Source organism: Dipodomys spectabilis, unplaced genomic scaffold (genome assembly GCF_019054845.1).
Source record: "Dipodomys spectabilis isolate Male_0828 unplaced genomic scaffold, ASM1905484v1 ptg000499l, whole genome shotgun sequence".
NCBI classification, from domain to species: domain Eukaryota; kingdom Metazoa; phylum Chordata; class Mammalia; order Rodentia; family Heteromyidae; genus Dipodomys; species Dipodomys spectabilis.
Window position 1 is genome coordinate 2,356,537 of NW_024871176.1, and position 23,951 is coordinate 2,380,487.

At 42.1% G+C, this 23,951-nt stretch overlaps 1 protein-coding gene across 3 annotated transcripts in view; it reads left to right on the plus strand.

The window, feature by feature from the left end:
• Positions 1–23,951, plus strand: part of Taok3 (TAO kinase 3) — a 133,296-nt gene that overhangs the window by 88,365 nt on the left and 20,980 nt on the right. For all 3 annotated transcript variants that reach the window (XM_042669600.1, XM_042669598.1, XM_042669599.1), the window contains 3 exons: positions 9,254–9,388; positions 20,664–20,900; positions 22,585–22,713. In XM_042669600.1, the coding sequence (XP_042525534.1) occupies positions 9,254–9,388; positions 20,664–20,900; positions 22,585–22,713 (501 nt within the window). The remainder of the gene's footprint in view (positions 1–9,253; positions 9,389–20,663; positions 20,901–22,584; positions 22,714–23,951) is intronic.

Here is a 23,951-nt window from a genome sequence, read left to right on the forward strand (position 1 = left end):
CAAACAGCAAGAGAGCCTGACTGAGGTGTGGCTCAACTAGTAGAGTATCAGTGAGGCCCAGATTTCAAGTCTCAATACCAAAAACAAAATAAATTAACAATACAAAAAGGAACTGAGCTGGAGGCATGGTGTCAAGTGGTAGAGCACATACCTAGCAAACATAAGGCCTTGAGTTCAATCCCCAATACTTACAACAACAACAACAACAAATGGGGTGTTAGTGGCTCACACTTGTAATCCTGGCTAATCAGGAGTCTGAGAGCTGAGGGTTGTGATTTGACTCTTTTTTTTTTTTTTTGCCAGTCCTGAGGCTTGAACTCTGGCCATAGGCTCTGTCCTGAGCCTCTCTGTGCTCAAGGCTAGCACTCTTATCACTTGGGCCACAGCTCTACTTCTGGCTTTTTCTGAGTAGTTTATTAGAGATAAGAGTCTCACAGACTTTCCTGCCCTGGCTGGCTTTGAACCACAATCCTCAGTTCTCAGCCTCCTAAGTAGCTAGGATTATAAGTATGAGCCACTGGCACCCAGCTCCATGAGACTTTTAACTCCAATTAACCATCATAAAACTAGAAGTGGAGCTGTGGCTCAAAGTGGTAGAGTGTCCCTATGCAGACAGTCTCAGGGATAGTGCCCAGGACCAATGAATAAGAAAAAATCACGAGGCTGGGAATGTGGCTTAGTGGTAGAATGCTTGCCTAGCATGCATGAAGCCCTGGGTTCAATTCCTCAGCGCCACATGAACAGAAAAAGCCATAAGTGGTGCTGTGGCTCAAGTGGTAGAATGTTAACCTTGAGCAAAAGAAGCTCAGGCACAGCACCCAGGCCCTGAATTCAAGCCCAGGACTAGCAAAATAAATAAATAAATAAATATTTTTTTAAAAAATCATTGTTTTCCTCAAAAAAACATTGAAAGAAAGAGATACATGGAAGAGAGAAGGACAAAATAAGATGAAAACTTAAACATTGTCTTTTCATGATATTCACTTAGTCTTTACACCTGAGCTTAAAAACAGATATTTTTTAAAAAGAAAACAATGGAAGTATTTTAAACTCCCAGTAGAAAATTTTGTATATTAAACTCTTTTTTTTTTTTTTTTTTGTCGCTCAGCTCTTCAGCTCAAGGTGAGGGTTCCACCACTTGAGCTACAGCGCCACTTCCGGTTTTCTAGTGATTTATTGGAGATAGGAGTCTCACGGTCTTTCCTGCCCGGGCTGGCTTTGAACCGCGATTCTCAGATCTCAGCCTCCTGAGTAGCTAGGATTACAGGCGTGAGCCACCAGCACCCGGCTTTGTATATTAAACTCTTAAGAATGATGAATCTAGGAGCTGGGAAGGTGGCTCAGTGGTAGAGCGCTTGCCTTGCATGCCTGAGGCCCTGGGTTCGATTCCTCAGCACCATATAAGCAAAAAGAAAAAAAGCCGGAAGTGGCGCTGTGGCTCAAGTGGTAGAGCGCTAGCCTTGAGCTGAAGAGCTGAGGGACAGCGCCCAGGCCCAGAGTGCAGGCCCCACGACTGGACCCAAAAAAAAAAAAAAAAAAAGAATGATGAATCTAGTCTGTAGTTCTTTTTTTTTTTTTTTTTTGGGGGGGGGGGAGGGTCTGGTCGTGGGCCTGGGCGCAGGCTAGCGCTCTACCACTTGGGCCACAGCGCCACTTCCGGCTTTTTTCTTTTTGCTTATGTGGTGCTGAGGAATCAAACCCAGGGCCTCAAGCATGCAAGGCAAGTGCTCTACCACTGAGCTACCTTCCCAGCCCTCTAGTCTGTAATTCTGTCTGCTGCTGTCAAATCTATTTTACTTTGGACAGATCACAAACTTTGTGTTCCTTCAGGTTGTGTTCCACCAAGCTCTTTCTAAAATCTTGTATTTCTGTTCCTGTAATCATTCCCCACTCCACCCCTTTGTCTGGTACTAGGTCTTGAACTCAGAATCTCTGGCTCTTACTTGCTTACTAATGGTGCTCTGCCGTTTGAACTACACTTCTAGTTCTGGCTTTTTGCTGGTTATTTACGTGTCTCAGATTTTCCTGCCTGAGATGTCGCTGGACTGAGATCCTCAGATCTCAGCCTCCTGAGTAGCTAGGATGAAAGACAGGAGCCACCAGCACCAGGCAATATTCCTGTAGTCTTGAAAGAAGCAGCTCTCCCCTGCCCTCCTCTGGCCTGGACAAGGCCTGTTTCTCTCATATCAAGAAATGTTGAACCCACTTAGGCATTCCCTTGTAAGTGGATTTTTCAGAAGCCACTAGTACAGTCAGTCCCTTCTACATGAAGATGGATAATAGCTATACTTTATCTCTTGTAGGGTTAGGGGACACTTATCTCAGATTGGATTTTCCAGGAAACCAAGCTGAGACAGTTTAGCCCTGCTGGAGTTCTTTGTTTAATTAGGACAGCCCTTGCGATGAACCCCTGTGAGGGGGGCAGGGCACAACACTGGGCACAACAGAAGCTGAATTATGAAAAAGGCCCCTGCAACCAGCCCCACAGACAGTTCCGGAGCTCACTCAGCCCTTCCATGTTGTCTACACTGGGCAGAAACAGCCCTAGTCTAGATGCCCCAGCCCATATCCATCATGGAATAGAAGCAGGTGTGCTCTGAATCTGAGGCTTCCCCCAAAGGAACTGCTATTAGGAAATGACAGCTAACAGGACCCCCACTCAGCTGAGACCAGAAATGCATCCCAAAATGAGGATCCATGATGCATTTCAGAGTCTATCATAATTTGTGAACACAAAGATTATTTTAGAAGAAATACAGTAGCCTGTTTTTAAATTATCATATAGCATACTGTGTATAGTGGCATATGCCTGTAATCCCTGTTCTTGGGAGGTAGAAATCAAGAGCATTGCAGTTTGAGGCTTACCAGAGAGAAAAGTTAGCAAGGCCCCGATTTCAACCAATAAGAAGCTGGGTGTGGTGGAATATACCTGTAAATCCAACCACACACAAGTATAAATAGGAAGATACCAGGTCAGGCCAGCCTGGGCAAAGAGTGACACCTTATCCAATAACAACAACAGCAACAACTAAAGCCAAGTAAAAGGCTAGAATATGGCTCAAGTGATAGAGTACCTGCCAATTAAACACAAACCCCTGAATTCAAACTCTAGTACTTAAAAAAATATATTGTATAATTGTCTTTTAGCCATTACTTCATTATCCTATTTTATTTTCTTTTTAATCCTTGTCACTATATAAAGGTACATTATGTATTAATTTATTATTTCATGACTAGAATGTGAATTCTACCAGGCAAGGGCCATGCCTACTTGGCCTGGTATCCCCAATACTTAGAAAAGTGTCTGGCACAGAGGAGGTAAATTCATTAAAGTGCTTCATGAAGTACTTACTTCATTCCAAGTTATCTGTGGAATGAACAAATGAATGAACAAATGAACCAATATGCTAATTACCAAAAACTCAACATTTCACTATTTTGGTTTATGGGACATAGTGGCTTACAGAGTGGCTACTTAAATAATCTTAAGTATTGTCTTGATGGTTTGAAAGAGTTAATGGTTTGTCCAGTGATAATACTTGAGACAATAAAAACATGCTTGACAGATACCAGAATTTTTTATTTTTTGGTTGGTCGTGGGGCCTGAACTCTGGGCCTGGGTGCTGTCCTTCAGCTCTTCAGCTCAAGGCTAGTGCCCTACCCCTTGAGCCACAGCGCCACGTCCGGCTTTTTCTGCTTATGTGGTGCTGAGGAATTGAATCCAGGACCTCATGCATGCAAGGCAAGCACTCTACCACTGAGCCACCTTCCCAACCCAAGAATATATATATATATATATATATATTTTTTTTTTTTTTGGGTCCAGTCATGGGGCCTGAACTCTGGGCCTGGGCGCTGTCCCTCAGCTCTTCAGCTCAAGGCTAGCACTCTACCATTTGAGCCACAGCACCACTTCCGGTTTTTTTCTTTTTGCTTATGTGGTGCTGAAGAATCAAACCCAGGGCCTCATGCATGCAAGGCAAGCGCTCTACCACTGAGCCACCTTCCCAACCCAAGAATATTTTTTAAAAAGGGGAAATTTTTTTCAATTATCTTTAAGTAGCTGTATAAAAGGGTTACCATTCAACATGTTACTTTGTACATACAATGCAATTTAATTAATAGCACCCTTTTCCTCATTCTCCCCCATCCCTCTCTAGAGGTGAAGAATTTTTTTTTTTTTTTTTTTTTTTGGTCGTGGGGCTTGAACTCTGGGCCTGGGTGCTGTCCCTCAGCACTTCAGCTCAAGGCGAGCACTCTACCACTTGAGCTACAGCGCCACTTCCGGTTTTCTGGTGGTTTATTGGAGATAGGAGTCTCAAGGTCTCTCCTGCCCGGGCTGGCTTTGAACCGCGATCCTCAGATCTCAGCCTCCTGAGTAGCTAGGATTATAGGCGTGAGCCACCAGCACCCGGCGAGGTGAAGAATTTTTATCTCCCTTGATCATTACAATCAAATCATATCCAAACAGATTGCCATTTTATACAGGAAGTAATTTAGTTTTAAAGGTTGTGTGCAACTAGGCCTTGGCTTACAACTATCTGCCATGTGTCAGAATAAAGACAGATTTTTAGCAGGACTGTAAAACTTTTCTTTGCATAGAATTTCAGGTTACATCTTTCTCCCCAGTTTTTGCTTATACCCCATTTTCCTAGGCTCTGAAAGGATCCTGATCTAATCTTTTTGTATATGTAGGGTGGAGGGAGGCTTAAACTCAGGGCCTGAGTGCTGTTCCTGAGTTTTTTCTCTCAAGGGTGATGCTCAGAAGTGGAGCTTTTCTGGTTTTATGATGGTTAGTTGGAGATAAAGATTCTTATAGATGTTCCTGTCTATGCTGACTTTGAACCACAATCCTCAGATTTCTGCCTCCTGAGTAGCTAGCAAATCTTCTTTTTGAACAAGAATGAGTTGATAAGTCTAAGGACATATTCTAACAACATCAACTTTAAACATGTCTAACTTCCCCTCACCGGTGCTGCTACCGTACATTGTGAGTCCTCACAGACCTCTCTTTCAGCCCTCCAGGAACATGTCTATCTGTCTACACTCAGTTGGTGTTTTGTGGGCTAAACTCTGTCAGGACATGCCAGGCCAAAGGTTCAACACAGTTTAGCTTGTGAGTCTCCATCCCACTTCTTAACGTTACTGTTGTAGGCAGCACTGGCAAAGGGAGATGACACTGCCTCCACTATAGATTCCATTATGTTCTTAGTTTGTCAATTAAGAGGCGTTTGTATGGTCTAGGGGTACAGCTCTCTGGTAAAGTCTATGTCAAGTAGGCACAAGACCCTAGGTTTTATACGCAACATCACAAAGCAAAACACAACACAGGTATATGTATATTTTTGTTAAAAATAATATTTTTGTTAAAAATATACATATATTGCCTCGTGTTGCCATCTGTTGGTGTAGATCATATATTAAAAGTGGCTCACACCTGTAATCATAGCTACTCAGGAGGCTAAGGTTGGAGGATCACAATTCAAAGCCAGCCTAGGTAGGCAACTCAGTTAATTAGACTCTCTTATGTCCAACTAACCAGAAAAAAAAACAAAAAACCAACAGAACTTGAGACATGGCTCAAATGGTCGAGCCATGGGTGAAAAAAAAAAGTGAAAAAGCCAAATAAGAGGGCAAGGCCCCTAAATTCATGCCCCAATATCAGCACCAATAAATAAATATTTCAAAAAATTAGTATTCAATCATTATTACTTGAGATATGCCAAATCCTGTCTTAGTGGCCACTTTTCAGGGATTACTTAGCAAAAAAAAATTTTTTTAAGTCATTTTATCTTAACTCCTAAAGCTTTACTTAGCCCTTTCTACTGGTCAATGTTTCACTATTTTTACAGAGGGGAATCAAAGAAAATTGGCCGTGAGGGTCTACACTGTTGGGGTTTAGTTTTCCCTTGCTTCAGCAGCCCTTCAATTATTTTTGCTGACCAGCAGGCCAAAGCCACATATGGCAAAGTAAAAGTAAAATCACATAGGAGGATCCAGAGCCTCCACACAACACCTCTCTCCTGCCCCTTTCCATCTTCTGCCCTAACCTAACCCCTTCCATGTGTACCTTGCCGTTCCTGCTTCTCCTCCACTCCTCTAGCCTCAGGATTTGTTGACCACACCTGCTACACAACCACGAAATAATTTTGAAATGAACAAAACAAAGGAGAGACTGAGGGTTTGCTGATCCCTCCTCTACAGCAAGAAAAGTGTGGGTGTCTATAGAAAGGCCTCAAATCATCAGGAAAAAAAGCCATTTTTAGACACACTCCACACACGCTGCATAAAGGTGTGTTTGTGTGTGTGTGTCACTATTTTATGACTTTCTTAGAGTACAGAAGTGGCAGATTTTTGTGAAATACAAATTTGAATTCTGTTAAATAATCCAAGAGAAAATGTCATTTTCTCAAAATCTCTCCAGACTTGTATTCTTGAGCTTATTTATTCAGCAAACATTTACTGAATGCCAACTAAGTATCAAGCACTAGGCCAGGTGCTGGGGAGAGGGGGGACTGAATTTTTTTTTAAGTTCACATTTGCTCTGCCTTATAAAAGCCCTCAGCCTCAGGATAAGATTGACAAATAAGAGTGATAGGCACTGTAGTAAAAGTACTCACAAAATACATTGCAGTCCAGAGGGATTCCAATTGATACAAACTTGAGGGAAATTACTACTCCATGAATCTTCATCCCAGAAGTTTTATGTCTGACACCCAGGGGGGAATCTCTACAGAAAAGTAAAGCTTCTTGTCCAGAATATTACAGTGAAGTTGTGATCAGGTGTTGAGCCACCAGAGACCAGCAAAAAAAAAAAAAAAAGCATGATTTTTAAGATATATTTAATGGGTCATGTGATTTTTTTTGACTTCACCTTTTCAATTTGCTTACCTTTAGTGAACTTGGAAAATATAATATGGCTTCTCATTTGATGAACTGAACTTAAAACATTCATTTTTATCAGACATAAAAAACTAGGAAAATTATATATATTTGCATACAAATATATCTGATATGTTACATAGCTGGGTAAGTCAACTTACTGTTATTTGAAATGCAGCTGCTGCTACATATTTAGGGTCCTTCCCTATCAGTGTATTATTAATAAGTTAGCTAATCTTCACCAAAATTAAGACTTGTGTTAGATTGCATAGAAAACCACAGGTCTCTCTCTGGTTGATCTCTTATGATTGGTAGCATTTTAAGTGACTGTCATATTAAGTCAGTTTGATTTCAGGCATAAATAGGATGTACTAATAAATACATAGTAACAAAATGGTGGTAGGCCCCAGTGCCTTCTCCAGAACATTAAACCCAGGAAATGAATTACAGTGGCACACCCATCTCCCAGAAAATAATACAAAGAATTTTAATTGATCCTTTAAGCCATATTCTTCTACATTTCAAAAACAAGTTCTTGCTACATAGCCCAGGCTGGCCTCAAACTCAAAATCCTCTTGCCTCAGCCTCCTCAGTGCTGAGATTACAAGCCTGTGCCACCACACCCGTCTTTAGAGGTACATTTTGAACCTATAGCTTAGCCTGATAGAACTTTCTGCATAGATGGACAGATGGACACATATTCTATATCTCTGTTGTCCAATCTAGGAGCCACCACCTATGGTCATTAAGTGCTTGAAATGTAGTTGATAAACTTTGGAATTAAATTTTACATTTAATTTCCTTTTTTAAAAAAATAATTTAATTCCAGTAAGGCACATGTTGTTAGTGGCTATCCTACTGGACAGAATAGCTATAGAAAATCCACTGAATATGATGGATTTGCTCACAATTGAAAGTTTATTAAAGGCATTCACTGAACTGCCACATATAAACGGAAAACAATATTTGAACATAGATGTCACAGTAACTTCCTGCCCCATATATTAAAACACCAAAAAAAAAAAAAATCAAAGGAAAATCGGTCCTACAATAAATTTAATAATAGGTCTTGGCTTTTACATAAAAAAAAAATGTGGATGTAAAATTTTCATTTCCCTCCAAAGAATTTATGTTTTGACTTTTCATCATTCTGGACAGTAAGACAATCTTGTGTTTTCTAAGCCTATTTGTGTCTTGCTTTCTAACGAAGGAAAGAGCAATTAGGAAAATTTCAAGTAGTCGTGGACAAAATGCAAAACTGACCTCTCTCATAAATGGTTTCTCCTAGAACCCGGGGGAAATAGGGGATTGGTTTCTCCTTCCTCATCCTGAACGTGTGTAGCTGAAAAACACCCCCCAGTTGTACATGATTTTGAGCTGAAAATTACTAGAGATTTTTTTTTTTAATCTAAAGCATTAGAGCTACTCACTGACTGACCGCTTCATCTTTTATTGAGTGGAGCATCGTCTAGAAGCCTTTCCCCTTTAAAAGTCATCCCAGTTACATCTAAGAAACATCCATTATTACGCTTACAGGGAATGTGCTTTTTTTTGCCGGGTGTTAGAATGAGATTAATCATCTTTGTCCATCAAGAAGCTCAGGCTTGATTAAATCAGTCAAGGACATTAAATTGTAGCTTTGCTTACTCTGCTGACATACCCATGCTGAGTTGAGGGAGAATTTGTGAAAGTATCATTTGGATGGAATTGTATGCCTGTCTCTTTAAATCTAAAAAAAAAAAAAATCCTTTCAGAAGCTGTAGAGAGAAGGTGCTAGAACTGTGTACGATCATGACTGGAAAGCAGGATCCCTCAGTGACTGCCGAATCTTCCGAGCACAAGCTAGAGAGGCAGTTCAGCACAAGCCTCCACTGATTCTAAAAGCAGAACGATGATCCTGCCGGCCAGATCTCAAATAAAATTCAATTGAGAGCGCAGATCTTTCAAGGGAATGAGGCGGAGGCTCGCTTTTATGTTAAAAGCCACCAGCATCCTCCCCGCTAGACATGGACATGACATTTTTAAAGGAATTCTTTGGTTACAGCCTTTTAAGCAAACCGTTCTAAGGAGTCTGTACATTGCATTGTTTTTTCTATTCTTTTTTTCTTTTGCATATATGTAATTCTGGAGGTAAAGAAAAAGCCTGCCAGGGATTCAGAAGGCATCCCACTAGCGATCAGCTGACATTCCTAACTGAAGGCTGCAATGTGTTGCTTATTCATTTTGTACCGTGGGAGCTGCGGGGACTAGCAGAGAGCTAAACTATGCATTTCAAACAGCAGCGCTTGTGCAGAAAGAGGGGTGAGAGAGAGGCAGCCGGCGAGGAAAGAGCACAGCTGGACTTTCTCCTGGTTTTTATCCATTTCTGCAGGGTCATGTATTCATAAGGGATGAGGCGGGCCACGGCGATCCCAGGCCTGAGCCGCGGCCTACCCAGTCAGTTCAGAGCCAGGCCCTCCACTATCGGAACAGAGAGCGCTTTGCCACGATCAAATCAGCATCTTTGGTAAGCAAACACCCCTCTACCCACCTTCCCTTTCCTTCCCCTCCTCCCTGTCTGGCAGCCTCTCGCCCTCCCTGAGCCTCTCTCGGCTTCATGGATGGGAGGAAAGGAGTCAAGAATGTTCTCTCCCTCCTTAATAATTTTATTCATTTTAGAAAAAAAAAATCTGTTGGCATAGCAACCTGATCTCAGATATTTTAGCATTCTGTATGGCATGGGGGGGAAAAAACCTTTGTGTGTGTGTGTGTGTGTGTGTGTGTGTGTGTGTGTGTGTGTGTGTGTGTGTGTGTGTGTATTTGTATATGCTGTATATGTAAAATAATAAGGCCTTCCAGGTGAGTGGCTAGCCTATCCAATTTTTTTTTAAAGCTATCTGTCTTTTCATTGAAATAAATAATGCTAAAATATTTTTAAAGGTATTGATGTATGTATATGCAGGGGTATGTGCTTCTTTTTTGTATAGATGCATGTGTGTCTATAATGAACACACACATACACATCAAAAGATAAAACAGAATTTTTAAAAATATATGGGTGCCAGTTAACATCTCTAATTGCAGAAAAATCAGATACTTGCTTCCCAGGGATGTATTGCTGGTTCGTTCTGGTTCATTCATTTATTTATTACAACAATGGTAGTGGCCGTGCTCCCCCATTTAACCCCTGAAGAATTCCCTGGCACCAATAAAGCCAGAAGGGCTTTGTAGGAGAGGGTAGGGATGGTCGCAGGAGCGAAGGGACCGTGAGATCCTTCAGCATTTTTTACTATTGTAAATGGGATTGCTGCATGTCCTTGTAGTAGCAAAAGGGGTGTGTGCTGGAAGAGTTAGTTTTCATGCCTCCTCCCCTCGGCCCCCCACGCGTGCGCGTGCGCGCTCACCCACACTCACACACACACACACACACACACACACACACACATTCACACTCACATCGCTTCATCCTTGGCATTCTAAACTCTCCTTAATCTTTCCCTCCTGCATCTCATTTCTCAACTAAAAAGAAAATTGCTGAAATATTAGTTGTTTTGCCCAAATGGATGTTAGAGGTCACATGGGCAAAGAAGAAGAGTTAGTGTACACCGCTTGCTTGCTTGGCTATTACATTTAGAACCTGTGATGACGTCATCCAAGGCCGACCCAGAAATGATCGTGGGGTTTTTTTTCTTGTCCTATTTTTTTTCAAACCTGATTTCTACTTTGATTCCCCAAGTCTCTGAAAGGCTCCAATTACATTTGAAATTTAGAATGAATTATAATCTTTTAACACCCCATATATAAAGAAAAATGGAAGTCAAAGCACCTACCTATTGCTTATGCCTGCTGTTGTAAAAAAGCAAGCAATTTAATTTAGATGTAAGTTCCTTGATGGAGAAGTTTCTGGTAATCTCATTGATGGGCAATTTTTCATTTTAAAGGAATGTTACACTGTGTAATGGAGTCTTAAAATGTCCACTCAGTATTTGCTAATGATTGTTTTAAGTACCTAAAGTGTGCTTCTGAGTCTAAATAAAGCAGGGTGGCATTATTTAAATAATAAGTATCTCCCTGCCATGATTACTGACAAAAGAAACATGGTATTTGTGGGAGCTTGAGTACTGAGCACACTCCTGACAGGCTTGTCCCTGTCCCCAGCCTGCTTGTGTTAGAGAGGAGAGAGAAATGGCGAAGGGCCCTGAGCATCACCACACCACACCACAGGCAGGTTAGGCAAGGAAGCAGACATGGTACCAAGTGCAGTCCCCCCTCTGGGACAGGTTCTCTTCTCCTCTCCTGGCCACACCCTCATTCCCACATCACATATTCATGACTCTCCTCCCTCCCTGTAAGACTCTACTACAGCCAGGCCAGAAAAATCTCCCACTGGTCTCTGTGAACTCACCCAGGGCTGCTCTGTGTGTGTTTCAGCCATCACAGTCTTCCTCTCTGCAGATGAGAAAGCTGCTTCCCTGCTAGGCCAGGGCGGGCTGTGGGTGAAGTCCTTAGGAGCCCTGCTGACTCCTACAGGCTTCACAGTGCCTGCCCAGGGAACTGTCAACGGCCATCTCTCTGATGGACTTGAGATTGACTAAAGGACTACTCCTGTATGAAGTTGAAAACGGAGTAGTTGATGGGCGGTTGCTCTAAGCATAAAAACAAGTTGGTTTTGCAGTGCACCCTCTCTGAGTAAATGCTTCAAGAGTTGTGATGGGATCCATCGGAACTGCTCAGAGTTTAGGGGTTTTGTATCTAGTGGTTTTGAGGGAGAATAATAAATCAATGGAAGGCAGAAAGAGCATGGTGTGATACAGCTCACCTCTCACTTTGGATAATCCAACTGCTAGTATGGCTGTTTTCATGTATGCTATAAAGTACTACAGTTCTCTGCATCAGATCATTGCAAAGGTGAGTCCCATTAGGAGTCAGGACACTGAATATCCGAAAGTATTCTATTTTCAATAATGAATTCTATTGGCTGTTTTATTTTTTGTGGGTCCTTTGTTGTTGAGGATGATGCTTCTGTTTTGGTTTTGGTTTTTTGTTGTTGTTGGTTCGGGGATTTCTTTGGTTTTTGTTGGTGGTAGTGGTGGGTCCCAGCTCAAATGGATTAAAATACCATCAAAGTAAGATCAGAGGAAAAAATGAAGGTCCAGTGTAATGAGTAACCAAGTCACGGTTGGAAACCTCACTTCCCCTAGTTGGTAGCTATAAAATATTGATTGATTTTGGTTTTATTCTTTGTCATCTTTCAGTAGAATGCTAACAAGTCACTGAGAGAGCCAAACATGAACAGCAAAATGAGGAGGAATTTAGAAATTCATTTTTCAGTGATGAGCCAATAATTGATGAGAATATATCTTAAGTCAACTTGCAAACTAACAAAAACATTATAGCTAAAATTGTCTGGTGAACCTACCTTTCAACACAAATCTGAAAGGGGTAATACCTGGTTGTTTCTTTCCTCTGTATGACTTCCTCCTTTCTGCCTGCGAATCAGTTTGTGACAGGTGTGTAGAACCCATGAACTTGGGGTACTCAACTGCTGGAGGTTGTTTGGGCACCTGAAAACTGAGATTTCTGTGTTTGCAGGCTCTGCCACACAACTGCATTTGTAACAAAGGGGAAAAAAGTAAACTTTAGAATTATAATTTCCTTCATAGTCTCCTAAGAGCAGAGATATTAACCTTGTTTTGAAGCACTAGGAAAATGAAAGTGATTCCATGGCATCTTCTTTTAATTTTAGACTTCCTCTTCCATCTGTAAAAAAAAAAAGTTCCTATTGAGTTGAGTTGTTGTCTGGAGGAGAACGGTTTAGATAATTCTTCAAGATTCCTTGGCCCTTTTAGATGAGTCTTCCCTTGAGTAAATAGACAGCATGATATTTTAATTATATTACTGACCTATGCACAAAGTGTTTTCAGCTGTCTGTACATCTGATGTCATTTTTTTCTTCAAATTTTGTAATATCCCAGGTCCCTATTTTCTTGATAGGTGTTAATATAAAGAGCACCAAGAGCCAGACACTGGTGGCTCACATCTGTAATCCTAGCTACTTGATCTGAAGGTCACAGTTCAAAGGAAAATCCATAAGACTAATTTCCAATTAACCACCAAAAAGCCAGAAGTAGAGCTATGGCTAAGTGGTAGAGAGCTAGCCTTGAGCAAAAATATAATGGGGCAGCACCCATGCATTGAGTACAAGTCCCAGCACGCACACACACACACACACACACACACACACACACACACACACACACACACACACACCACCTAAGCCAATTTTTTTTCAGCCATTGGCCTTATTATACAGGAATTCTGAATAGAATGCAGTATCTTCCTTGTCCAGGTGAACTGAGGACAGAACACACATCAGGAAGAGGGATGTAAGGGGGAAAGTCCCAGCTTATAGTCCCCAGGAAAAAAAATGGAGGGGAGAATATTAGTTTTCTATCCATAAAATACAGACTCTCTTATTTGGCTTTATAAGATTCAGGAACAAGATTGCAATTAAAACTACATTTGGAGTTTTTGAAAATGCAACCCAATTATTCAACTCATTCTACAGTTGAATACCGTTTACTACTTGAGAATAGAAGTGTTTGTGTCTCAGCAGTAAGTATTCCTGTGTCCAAATATAGGGTACTAGGAGATGCCCATCCAAACCCTGAATGTCTCCTTCCTTGTTCTTGGCCTTGCCACTCACTGAGATCATTGCAGAGGCCATTTTTTACATGCTCTGTCAATCAGCATGCCCAGCCTATGCAGCCAGTCTCAATAAACACATGCTGAATAAATGAACTGTGAAATCTCCGCCAAACATTGACATGTGAGAACGTGGATGTAGACATGTGTGTTTCAGAGTTAGTCATGTGATATTCTCTGTTATGAGGCAGAATTTTCTGGGGTCCATCATTACTTGCAGTGAGAACTTAAAGACTTATTTTAGGGGTTCTTAAGGGTGAGATGTCAGATTCCTAAGGCCCAAATGTGACTCACTGTATTCTTTTTAAGAACTAGCTATGGATTTTTTTGTTTTAAGTGATAAGGTAACTACTTTTCTCATATACACCATTTTGATTTTTACAAATAATCTTTTTTTTTTTAAATTTAATTTAATTTTATTTGTGAACATACTGTACAGAGGAGTTACAGTTACATGGGCAGGATAATGCGTACATTTCTTACCAAGCATTGCAGCCTCCTCCTTTACAAATAATCTTGTTGATTGGTTCTGACCTCTTACGAGGATAACATTATCAGCCACCACACCCTTCTTTTACATTGAATAAGTTGCTTATTAGCCTCTTAGCGCAGGGCTTTAGACGTGGTATTCATAGTCTACACCTTGGATAAAATTGAGGGCCAAATTTTGTTGGAATAAATAGGGTGGTGTTGAAAGGTTAAATAAACTATCCTTTAAAAAGTTTAAATTGGGGCTGGGAAGGTGGCTCAGTGGTAGAGCGCTAGCCTTGAGCTGAAGAGCTGAGGGACAGCACCCAGGCCCAGAGTTCAGGGCCCACAACCGGACCCAAAAATAAATAAATAAATAAATAAAAAGTTTAAATCTTCCTTTTTTTTTTTTTTTTGCCAGTCATGGGGCCTGAACTCTGGGCCAGGGCACAATCCCTCAGCTCTTCAGCTCAAGGCTAGCACTTACCACTTGAGCCACAGTGCCACTTCTGGCTTTTTCTGCTTATGTGGTGCTGAGGAATTGAACCCAGGACCTCATGCATGCAAGGCAAGCACTCTACCACTGAGCCACCTTCCCAGCCCTAAATCTTCCTTTTTATAGCTTATATATCACTTATTTTCTACATATTCTAGATAGACGAAATGGGTAATAATTCAAACTCCAAAACTATAGTAACTATACATGGGGGTGTGTGGCTTGATGGTAGAGCACTGCTTAGTATGCATGAAGCTCTGAAATCCCCAGCACTGTAAAAAGGAAAGGGTAAATTGTATATTTGAACTTCATTTCTTTGTTTCTCTTTTTTTTTATTTTCCTTGTCGGTTGTGGGGCCTGAACTCTGGGCCTAGGCACTATCCTTCAGCTCTTCAGCTCAAGGTTAGTGCTCTACCACTTGAGTCACAGCACCACTTCCTGCTTATATGTTGCTGAGGAATCGAACCCAGGGTCTCATGCATGCAAAGGAAACACTACTACTGAGCCACCTTCCTAGTCCTCGAACTTTATTTCTTTACTTATTTATTGGCACTAGGGATGGAACCTAGGGCCTTGTGCATGCTGAGCTAAGCACACTGAGCTGAACCTCTAGTTCTATCTTTACTCCAACAATCCATAATATAGATACACATTTTTTTGCTCTTGGATCCACTTTTAACTATAACCCTATCACCAAAAACACTAAATAGGATTGGGGGGAGACAGTATATTCTCAGAGCCTGGCAGGAGAAGGAAAAATGCTACCATGTATTGTCTAATTCCTTTGATGGTGTTCTCTGGTATTCCTCCAGCCCTGTGGATGACATGCCTAGTTCTTCCTTGTATATGGAAAAATACCCAAAATAGTTGGAGAGGTTCTCATGTGCCCCAGGTTGGTGTACAATAAGAGGTAAGAGGCTAATCTCGAAGCATCTCACGGGAGCAGGTTCCATGTCTCTATAAAAACTACAGCTGTTATATCTCTGCAGTGACTGCCTGTTTTCAGCCTGACTCAACTTGTCATTCAGACTCCTTCACCCCTCCATCTTTGATTTTGGAGAGGGTTAGTTCCCTCCATTGCTCCATAATAGAAAGTTGCCACTCTTTTTCTACCTTGGTGCTGGGATTCTTTGAGGCAATTCAAAACATTGGGCTTATAGAAATTAAAAGGCTGAGCCAGGCACTAGCGGCTCATGCCTGTCATCCTAGCTCCTCAGGAGGAAGCTGAGGTCTGAGGATCATGGTTCAAAGCCAGCCTAGGCAGGAAAGTGAGACTCTTATCTCCAATGAACCACCAGATGACTGGAAGTAGCGCTGTGGCTCAAATGGTAGAGCACTAGCCTTGAGCTGAAGAGCTGAGGGTCAGCTCCCAGGCCCAGAGTTTAAGCCTCACGACTGACAGAAAAAAAAAAATTAAAGGGTTTTTTTTTTGGTTGTTTTTTTTTTTTTGGGTCCGGTCATGGGGCCTGAACTCTGGGCCTGGGTGCTGTCCCTCAGCTCTTCAGCTCAGGGCTAACACCCTACCACTTGAGCCACAGCACCACTTCCTGATTATGTGGTACTGAGGAATCAAACCCAAGGCCTCATGCCTGCAAGCCAAGCGCTCTACCACTGAGCCACCTTCCCTTCCCTCTTTTTGGTTTCTATATTGCTGTTTGTTGTGGTTGTTATGTTTATTCTATTTGGGGCAGTACTGGATTGGAAACCTGAGCCTTTTGCTTGCTAGGCAAGGTACTATACCCTAAATTTACCCTAAAGAGGTAAATTATGAGTGAAACCACTTTAGAAACCAAAAAGTATGATTAAAAACAAAAGCATTGGCTTTTAAAATGTATTGATCAATAGTGTGTTCTTCAGACACACATTATAACCTTAAAACATATGAGCATGCACATTGTAATTAATGAATTTTAACTACATAACATGTTAAACTTAACAAATGAAACATCTAGTTGTTCTTCCATTTACATATATCTGTCTGCCTGGGATGTGAAAATATAAAACTTAGTGTTTTGACACACAGGAAGACAATTGGAAACTTAGGAAGTTTGGTTATGACATTAGGAAGGTGATACTATGTGTTTCCACATCGCAGAGAGGCAAACTAATGGCCCATTCAAATGTATCTGTATATTGCACTTATACCAGATAAGGTCTGGTGTAGTAGAACTGTCCTCTTTACTAGGACCTATCTGCTAGTGAAGACAAAAAGTGACTCCTGCCTCCTTTCTGCCCTGCATATGGGCCTCCTACCCAGGAAAATGGCCATCCTGAGAATTGTTTGCTGATCATAGGCCAATGCCTATGACAAAGTTTAAATGTGGCATGATAGTGTTGGCACATACCCTACCTCCGAGTTTCAGAAACCTGATTAAAGAGGAATGGTATAATAAGAAAAATGGAAGTATCTGGTTAAAATACTGCTTCATTTGTCAGAAAAGGATGGCAAATTTCAAAAGACTAATTGATATTCTTTCCATTGACTGGAATTGTTCTTCCCCTAACTCTGTACTTCAGGAAGACATAAGAATGGGAAGGTTTAAATGTACATATTTCAAAATACTTCTCTGCTTCTCTTTTAACTACAAATAAATCCATTAAAAATAATAATAAGCTCTGTGCCAACTCAGAAGGCTGAGATCCTGAGGATCATGGTTCAAAGCTGCCCTGGAAAGCCTGTGAGACTCTCATCTCTACTAAACTACTAAAAAAAAGCCAGAAATGGAGCTATGATTCAAGTGGTAGAGCACTAGCCTTGAGCACAAAAGCTAAGGAACAGTACACAGGTCTAGGGTTTAAGCCCCAGGACCTGCATAGATAGATGGATGGATGGATGGATGGATGGATGGATGGATGGATGGATGGATGGATGGATGGATGGATGGATGGATAGATAGATAGATAGATAGATAGATAGATAGATAGATAGATAGATAGATAGATAGATAGATAGATAGATAGATAGATAGATAGATAGATGGATGGATGGATTGATGTATAACTCAAGTGGTAGAGCACTTATCTAGCATGTTCAAGGCCCTGAGTTCCATCCCTAGCAGCACAAAATAATAATGTTAATATAGAATTAGAGTAGTGGTACATGGCTATAATCTCAGCGATCAAGAAACTAGACCCTGTCTCAAAAAAAAAAACAAACAAAAACCGGTATTAATAACAACAGCAAGGCACCGAGCGCTGGTGGCTCACGCCTGTAATCCTAGCTACTCAGGAGGCTGAAATCTGAGGATTGAGGTTCAAACCCAGCCTGGACAGGAAAGTCCGTGACTCTTATCTCCAATAAACCACCAGAAAACTGGAAGTGATGCTGTGACTCAAATGGTAGAGTGCTCACCTTGAGCTGAAGAGCTGAGGGACAGAGCCCAAGCCCAGAGTTCAAGCCCCATGACTGGCAAAAAAAAAAAAAAAAAAAAACAGCAAGGCCAGACATGTAGGTTAGAGGTAACGCACATGGTTAGCATATAGGAGGCCCTAGGTTCAGTTGCCAACACCCAAGAAAGGAATGAATGAATGAGGTGATGAAATCGATTGTTCATTTTCTTTTTTTCTTTTCTTTTTTTTTTGGGGGGGGGGGGGGGAATCCGGTCATGGGGGCTGAACTCTGGGCCTGGGCCCTGTCCCTCAGCTCTTCAGCTCAAGGCTAACACTCTACCACTTGAGCCACAACGCCACTTCCGGCTTTTTTCTGCTTATGTGGTGCTGAGGAATTGAACCTAGGGCCTCATGCATGCGAGGCAAGCACTCTACCACTGAGCCAACTTCCCAGCCCATGATTGTTCATTTTCTTAAGTATTAGAGGTTCTTTAGTGATGCTGTTCTTTTACACTCTTAAAGTATCTTCTGCTCTTCTTCATACTTTCAAGAGTGTTATCCTTCAGAAAAGAGAGATGGATATGAAATCTACGGTTTATTTCAGCTGGAAGAATTTCAAAGTTCGGCTAATGTTTAATGGCATACTGCTATTATGCTACTTGGTTACAGAGCTGCCCTCTCTTGGCAGACAGGACTCTGTCTAGTGTTCAGAGACACCTTCCAAAGAGAGCAGAGAAACAACCTGTTCTTTGTATTAAACATACCTTGACCCATAAACTGAAAGTAGCAGCATGAAAATTTCCAGTAAAACTTGTTTAGGGGTGAGGTTAGGGAAAAGTGCCCCGTGAACCAGTGCAGGTGCACAAATCACATAGAGAAGAACAAAGCTAAAATTATAGTCCTGGAATTAAGTGTATTTTTCTAAACCATATAGGAAGATTGAAAAGGAAAGGAGAGGTGAATAGATCCAGAAGGTAAAGAGGGGTGATAAATGGAAGAAGTAGAAAATCATGAGAGGTTCAAAGAAGAGACAAAAGGCACCAAGATTTCAAGATTTCCTTTGCACTCTTCAGCTGGTTGGACATTTACTTGACAGTGAATTCAGGAAAAGTAGCCATCCAAAAATGATAGAAATGCCTTAACCTTTCGGGGAAGAAAATTAAAATAATTTTGTTAACGTTTCTTCTTGTGGGAAAAGGGAGGGAGAGAGAGATGTTTTCAGAGAGGGTCTCTCTCTGGGTATGGTGGCTCACACCTGTAATCCCAGCTACTCAGGAGGCAGAGATTGGGAAGACTTAGGTTCAAGGATAGCCTAGGGAAAATGTTAAATAAGAGTCCCATCTCAGCAAAAAAGCCATAGGGGGTGATTTGTGTCTGCAATCCTAGCTATGCATGAGACATAGGTAGGAGGATTGTGATCTGAGGCCAGCCCTAGGTAAAAACTGTGAGACACTATCTGAAAATTAGACCAATAAAAAAAAAAAAGGGTGGGCTGGGAAGGTGGCTTAGTGGTAGAGCGCTTGCCTTGCATGCTTGAGGCCCTGGGTTCGATTCCTCAGCACCACATAAGCAAAAAGAAAAAAGCCGGAGGTGGCGCTGTGGCTCAAGTGGTAGAGCACTAGCCTTGAGCTGAAGAGCTGAGGGACAGCGCCCAGGCCCAGAGTTCAGGCCCCACGACCGGATCCAAAAAAAAAAAAAAAAGGGTGAGGGTTGTGACTAAAGTAGTAGAGTGTCTACCTGGAAAATGTGAAGCTCAAAGTATAAACTCCAGTACTGCCAGAATATAACATTTCAAAAGGTGTCTGTATGTATCTACTTGTCTGTCTGTCTCTTTCTCCTTCTCTCCTATCATAAGAATAGGGAATAAATCATACTCAAACTATTTTAAAAGAATCTTCAAGGTTCCTATGACTATTAGAGGCATGATCTTTTTATATATAAAAAAAAGGTATCTCATCTGGAGAGATTTTGCCAGTATCACAGCAGACACCAGAAGACACTTGATGGTCATGATAGTGACAGCTTCCAGAGGAGCAAAGACTGGGGAGCTGGCTACAGGTGAGGGAGGAATGTTATTGTTGGGAGCAGGGCTATTTAGATCAAATTGTCACTTGAAGGTCAAATTGTCGTCGAGGTCCATTGCAATATATTGGGCACATCACTTCCTGGATATGGACTGAGCACCATGAAGGAAAAGGGAACCAAGAGGCTTCTTGGAAGGCAGAGTCCAGGGGATGCTAGTGGCATGTGGTATACAGGTAACGCATTGTCATCAGGGGTGCACACAACCCTGTTGTGGTGGAAATATCCTGGATCCCAAGGCTCCTCCTTATCAGTCATGTAACCTGGATCGTGTCTGAGTATGTGTCTGAGTGTACATGCGTGCATGCATGCTTTGGCTAAATAAATAAACTACCTCCCTCGTGTCTCAAGTTTACTTTCTTTTTTTCTTTTAATATATATATATTTTTTTTTTTATTGTAAAGATACTGTACAGAGGGGTTACAGTTACATGAGTAAGGTCATGAGTACATTTCCCATGCATTGTTACCTCCTCCTTTGTTTCAAGTTTATTTTCAATGGAGCAGTAACACCTACCTGTGAGAGTGTCAAATGAAAAAGAGAATGGGGTGGCTTTGAGGAGAGAGTAAGTACAGAAAGAGCCCAGCCTGGTGTCCCTACAAGGGAGCAGTGGGTAGACAGGAAATGCCTAGTGACAGTGATAAATTCTGGGGTGTGGCTTCACCCAAAAGTTGGTCTCTGGTGACCCAATGACCTGAGTGCTGTCCCCAACCCATGGCAGGTTACACGGCAGATCCATGAGCATGAGCAGGAGAACGAGTTACGGGAACAGATGTCAGGTTATAAGCGGATGCGGCGCCAGCACCAGAAGCAGCTGATCGCCCTGGAGAACAAGCTGAAGGCTGAGATGGACGAGCACCGCCTCAAACTCCAGAAGGAGGTGGAGACGCATGCCAACAACTCGTCCATCGAGCTGGAGAAGCTGGCCAAGAAGCAAGTGGCTATCATAGAAAAGGAGGTCAGTATGCGCAAGTACACTGCGTCAGTAGCCACAACCAAGCCAGCCTGGCCACAGTCAGTGGTAGTTCCTGCTTGGGACAGGAATGGGCTTCCCACAGGTGAGAGACGGGTGTTATTGCTGAGTGGCTATAAAAGGTAAAACCTTTGTAAATATATTCTGAACATCACTCCCTTCATGGTGTTCTGGGTACCAGTGAAGGAAACAGGAGGCTCCTGTCTTCTGAGAAACAAAAAGGTCTAGTCTTCTTCCTACCATGCCCATAGTTTGTCCTTTTAGTGAGATGGTCCCTGCCTGATTGGTCACCTTCCCAATATAACAAAGGATTAATCCAACCATGATTTGTGATGTCTAGGAAGTAGCTCTCTTCCTTCTCCACATTCTAAGCCAACTTAGTTTTTAGTTTATTACCTTAGTTGGTGCTAAGAGTCAGGGCCTCATACATATTAAACATGCACTCCATTTCTTGACTACAGTCTGAGCCCCGGAAATTTAATTTTTAAAACAGACTAAGACAAGCCAGGTGCCAGCTCACACCTGTAGTCCCAGCTACTCAGGAGGTGAGATACAAAGAATCAAGGTTCCAAGCCAACATAGACAGAAAAGTCTATGATGAACCTCCATTTCCAAACCAGCAAAAAGTATGGATGGAGACATGGTTCAAGTGGTACAGTACCAGCTGAAAAAGTGTGAGGCCCTGAGTTCAAACCCTACTATCAGGAGAATAAAAAAAAGAATAACTTGAAATATCATTGTCACAACTGGTACGTGTCCAATATTAAAGACAATTTAGTCACACTAATCACGGCTCAACAGACTTACCCAGCCACAAGTTCTTATCAAGTGACCTTCCCTGTCGTCCCATGACACTGACCAAGTGTGGAAAAGCAGGAGTACATGCTGCTCCCTGGGAGTGGAATGAGTAGAGCCATGGCACCAGGGTGTCTTGGGAACTAAGCTGTCTTTCTCCACCTGGAAGGAAACATCAAATCAATAAAATATGTTTTGTTTGTTGTGCTTAATAATATATGTTTGTAGTCCACCTTCCTAATTTTTTTTCCATAATTGGGAATGACATTCCTTTTTTTTGAGGGGGGTGGGTAGTGCTCTACCACTTGAGCCACAGTGCTACTTTTGGCTTTTTCTGCTTATATGGTGCTAAAGAATCAAACCCAGGGCCTCATGCATGCTAAGGCAAGAACTCTACCACTGAGTCACCTTCCTAGCCCCAGAATGGCATTTCTTTTTTTTCTTTCTTTATTTTTTTTATTTATTTTTATTTTTTTTGTCGGTCATGGGGCTTGAACTCTGGGCCTGGGCGCTGTCCCTGCGCTCTTCAGCTCAAGGCGAGCACTCTACCCCTTGAGCCACAGGGCCACTTCTGGTTTTCTAGTGGTTTATTGAAGGTAAGAGTCTCACAGACTTTTCCTGCCCGGGCTGGCTTTGAACCGTGATCCTCAGATCTCAGCCTCCTGAGTAGCTAGGATTACAGACATGAGCCACCGGCACCCGGCAGAATGACATTTCTTTTAAGACATACAAGACCCGGACAATAGATGTCTTTCATATTACTGTTATTTGTTGAAAAGCTGGCATGGCTCAGCACTTGGGGACTGTGGCCTTCACTCAAGACGTGCATGGGGTGGAAGCCAGATTCACTCCGTCATGTCTGTTGTCTCTCCAGGCAAAGGTAGCTGCAGCAGATGAGAAGAAGTTCCAGCAACAGATCTTGGCCCAGCAGAAGAAAGACTTGACAACTTTCTTAGAAAGTCAGAAGAAGCAGTATAAGATTTGCAAGGAAAAAATAAAAGAGGTAAGGGTACCACCATGGGGGTGTGTGGCTCTAGGTTGTCACTAGAATGGTGGAGACTGAGAAATGCCTCACCTTACCTCAGGATGAAAATTCCAATCCAGCACTTCTCAGCTTCCCATTAAATCACCAGAAATGTTTATGAAAGCAAACTGCTAAGCCAGCCCTCTAACCCACGCAGAGGTCACGCATCTCTAACAAGTTCCTATGTAATATCTGCTGCTATTATTCCAGGAGCCACTTTTAAAGACTCACACACTCTTCCTACTTCTAGCTTATTCTCTACACTTCAGCCAGAGAGTCAGGAAAAAAAATTTTTTTCTGGAATACTAGGACTTTAACTCAGGTCCTTTTGCTCACTAACAGTGCTCTTTTCCACTTGAGCCACTTACCTTCAGCCCTTTTTTGCTTTAGTTGCTTTTTTGGTTGGGTCTGGAGTTTTTGCCTGGTCTGCTCTTGAACCAAGACACTCCTATCTATACCTCCTGGATGACTGGGATCACAGGTGTGTATTATCATACTAGATCCTGGCTGAGATGAGGTCTTGCTAACTTTTTGCTTGAGCTGACCTCCACAATCCTCCCAAATCTCAGCCCCCTGCTTAGCTTTGATTATAGACATGTGCCATCTTGGCTGGCCCAGAGTAATCTTTTCAAACCATAAATCTAGTTATTTTTACTCCATTGTTTTCAGATCCAGTAGCTTCCAATTGCTCTTAGAGCAGCTCAAACTGTCAGAAATCTGACATGACCTACAATCAGCCTACCCTTCCTCTGGCGCGTCACACCAGTGCTTCCCTTACTCTTAGTTCTTGCTCTTGGCTATTCCAGCCACAGTGGTTACCTTTCAGTTTCTCAGATGTACCAAGCGCCCCCCTGCACATACAACCACTTCCACCAGGTTGCCTCCCTGCCCTCAAGCCCTTCTCAGTTCCACTCAGTTAGCTCCTCCTCCTCCTTCTTGTAGGACTAAGCATGGATTACGAGGACTTTGACTCAATATGACTCCCCCAAGAGAGCTCTCCTAAATGTATCAAGCAGGACAGGTGTCTCTGGTTTCATAACGGTGTTTTTATTTTTTGAATGATGGTTTGAGCTACTGACTATCAGCTGCTGAGCATTGTAAGAGCTGAGACCATGACTGGTTTGGCGCCTGACTGTATCCCTGTGTGCAGTGCATGTAAATATGGTACTGGAATGAATGTCTGGTTGAAGACCATTGGAGGACTTCAAGAGTTTCCT